A 3082-nucleotide genomic window follows, 5' to 3' on the forward strand; every position below is an offset into this window, starting at 1 on the left:
ATAGCATGGATATGAAATGGGATATAAGAAAAACTCTAAGCAACAGAAGCCAACGTTAAAGAGCGACACTCCTGAGATGTCACACGTCAAGCCCACAGCCCCACGGCACAATGACCACGTGAAATCTCAAGTCAAACAGGCCCCCGGCAGATTCATTCAGACCAACCACATCTGCTCAGCAGGACCACTCTGTATATAAAGTTCTTTAGTGCTTTGATATTCTCTGCGTGAAGATGTAATGGAAGGACTGAATAGAAACATGTGAAATCATTTGTTCATTTATTCATTAATATGCTGTCAAATTCAGTTTTCTATACACTATGGTGTTTATTCCATTTTCTGTACTATTAGACATACATATTTAAAAAAATATTTAACTTATTTTTACGAAGAAATTAAATATTTTCTGAAAAAAAGAATCACTTTATTATTGTTCTCTAGCAACAAACCTGAAACAAGTCTCAACCAACTCAACTACTCATTTAAATACCCCTGCTCCGCGGCCACTTAGCTAAAGATCGGCTTCACACAACTCTATTCTACGTAACACTGTTTTACCCTGTTACATAGCATATAGTTAAAGAACATTTTTTGTAATAAACATGTTTCTCTTTTGATATGATACAGAACAAGTTTTTCACACTTCCCAGCAATCACTCAAATATATTAAAAATGTACCCTTCTTTAAAAGGCACACACACTTACAGGTTCAAATCTTTATTGTTTTAAAATTCTACATGTCTTTTACAATACAACATTTTTTATATTTAAATGACCTCTAAATGGTTAATGAATATGTTTTTTCTGAAACTGAACCATGAATTACGACTTCATCAATATGATTATTTTAAACAGAATAATAGAGTGTTGGGAAGGTCTGTGTGCTGCTTGAGAAACCATCACTAGCACACTCCTCCCTGTAGAACCCAGGCGACCAATCTGTCCAAAGTGCTTCTGAAGATTGCTGATTATGGCTGATCTTAAAGTCAGTCAATCAAATCAGAGTTCCTTTTTGTTTTGAAACATCAAAGGGCATTTAAAAAAATAAATGAAACAATTTGTTTTAGTAATCTACAGAGGCAAACTCAAAATTATGATTATCTGCATGCAGTAACACTCCTCCTTAAACAGTTCTGAAGAATTCATACATTTTATAAAGAAGGTGTTAAAGAGTGCCAGTTTTCTGATATTGATTTTCACAAAAGGACAAGTGCTGGTAATAACAACTAACACTGAATATCTAAGTCCAAGCTAAGGTATATGTAACAGGCAAAGAATATGGCTGATCATAAACCACAATGCACGGGGTGTGCCCTTTGAGAAAGTGAACTAGTTTGGTCCGCATTTCTAGAGTTACTTGGGTAGAAAAACGAAAACAAAACCATTTTAACTCAGCCAAGGGTTTTGATGAATTTATTGTTCCTAAAATGTAGCCAGGTAGAAAGTAAATGATATACACGAAACAAGTATGCTGTCGTGTTGACTTGTATATAAAAAGATGGCCTGCTGTTTTTGGAGTGATGAATGAGCACTGTTGGGACAAATCAGAAAAACGTCACAGAAAGTCTCAATTTCTTCCATAAATTATACTTTCTTATTCCATGACACAGCTTTCACTCTGTAAAACTTTGTCCCCAAAGGAACTTTAAATCTGTTTTGTGCCTAAGACAGAAAGAAAAGGGTGATTAAACCAAATTACAGAGGTACCATCCTACCACACCATGCCATGCTCGATCATTGTGGGGAGAGGGGTGTCTTTATCAAAGGACACAGATCCGCCCCTCACCAGATGAGCATATAACGGACGAGCCACTAACACTGACGGAAGGGTCGGTAATCACTGCTAAATAATACAGTACAAAGTGAGCCATATGTTATTATGTTAAACATCAAAGAAACCTCAACAACACACAGGTCAAATTCTATTGCTGTTTTGGCGCGCACAGGGTCCACAAACGAGCTAGGAAGACTGCTCACTGTTCTGACTACAGCACCGACACTGCCAACATCAGTCAGGTGCATTCTGAGCCATCAATACCTCACGTTACCTTTCTTCAGTGGGGGTAGCGTTAGAAAAGTAAGGATACATCAGCTCTACCTACAAACAGATCAGTCACCAGTTATGTTGTGTTCCTTTTTTTGCACATGAAAACACTAGTAATTTAATACTCAGAACAGAAACTTGTTGTAGTTTTCCTGGATATGTTGATAGCTTGTTGGCCATCTACCTCTACTACTGGAAGGTAAATCACATAAATATTCATAAAATTGCTGGCGCAAACTCACACTCATTAAATTCAGGCCTAATTCAAGTGAATTAGAAGGCCAAGAAGAGCACTGTTCTGCATAAAGCATCCTGAGAATCTTCTTACACTCCGAGGTCCATGTCCCACGATGGGCTTACCTTTTTGGCCTGACAGTACTCCTTCTCCATCACTTTTCCAAGGACCCATGGTCTTCGAGATGCACCTGAAGCTATGGAATCAAATCATTAAATTCTTTTTGAAAGTACAACTATAATTATTCATGAAAACATAACTGCCAGAGTCAAAACAGTTTAATGACATTCTCGGGAGTGAAATCACAGAAATGCATAACAATTTATAAAACAAAACTGAATTCGTTTTACTTTTCAACCACTAATTTTGGCTTCACTTACTCATTAAGTGCAGATGGTAAGTCAAGCCACAGAACTGACAAAGTTCAAGAAACAAAAACACAATCTGAGTACAAATCCCGAACAAATAAATCTAGGAATTCTAAATTAGCTCAGCAGTGCCACCTACTGAAAGTGCTAACACATGACCTTTTCTGCTACTGAAAGCAGACAGTTACACAGACAAAATTTATATTCTAGGTTCAAAGCAAAGCATTGTCTTCTCTTTTTTTGGCGCCGCAATGCAAACCCAGTCAGTGCACAATAAATAACTAATAAGGGTTAAGGATGAAAGAAAGTCTAAAGGGAAGTACTTGTGTGGAGGGGAGATAAAAAATGTGGAAGAGACACGATGAAAAACCTAGTTCTCACACGGCAAAGTGTGGAAGAGATAAATACTCGTCCTCTTTTAAAGTTCATCGGAAG

At 37.2% G+C, this 3082-nt stretch overlaps 1 protein-coding gene across 1 annotated transcript in view; it reads right to left on the reverse strand.

The window, feature by feature from the left end:
• Nucleotides 1-448: 448 nt before the first annotated feature.
• The window catches only part of RB1CC1 (RB1 inducible coiled-coil 1), a 61754-nt gene continuing 59120 nt past the window's right edge, over nt 449-3082 (reverse strand). The window contains exons 23-24 of the mRNA XM_007464019.1: nt 2405-2475; nt 449-1662 (exon numbers count right to left, since the gene is read on the reverse strand). Of these exons, the coding sequence (XP_007464081.1) occupies nt 1585-1662; nt 2405-2475 (149 nt within the window). The 3' untranslated portion in view covers nt 449-1584. The remainder of the gene's footprint in view (nt 1663-2404; nt 2476-3082) is intronic.

Source organism: Lipotes vexillifer, unplaced genomic scaffold (assembly GCF_000442215.2).
Source record: "Lipotes vexillifer unplaced genomic scaffold, Lipotes_vexillifer_v1.1 scaffold69, whole genome shotgun sequence".
In the NCBI taxonomy this organism is placed as follows: domain Eukaryota; kingdom Metazoa; phylum Chordata; class Mammalia; order Artiodactyla; family Lipotidae; genus Lipotes; species Lipotes vexillifer.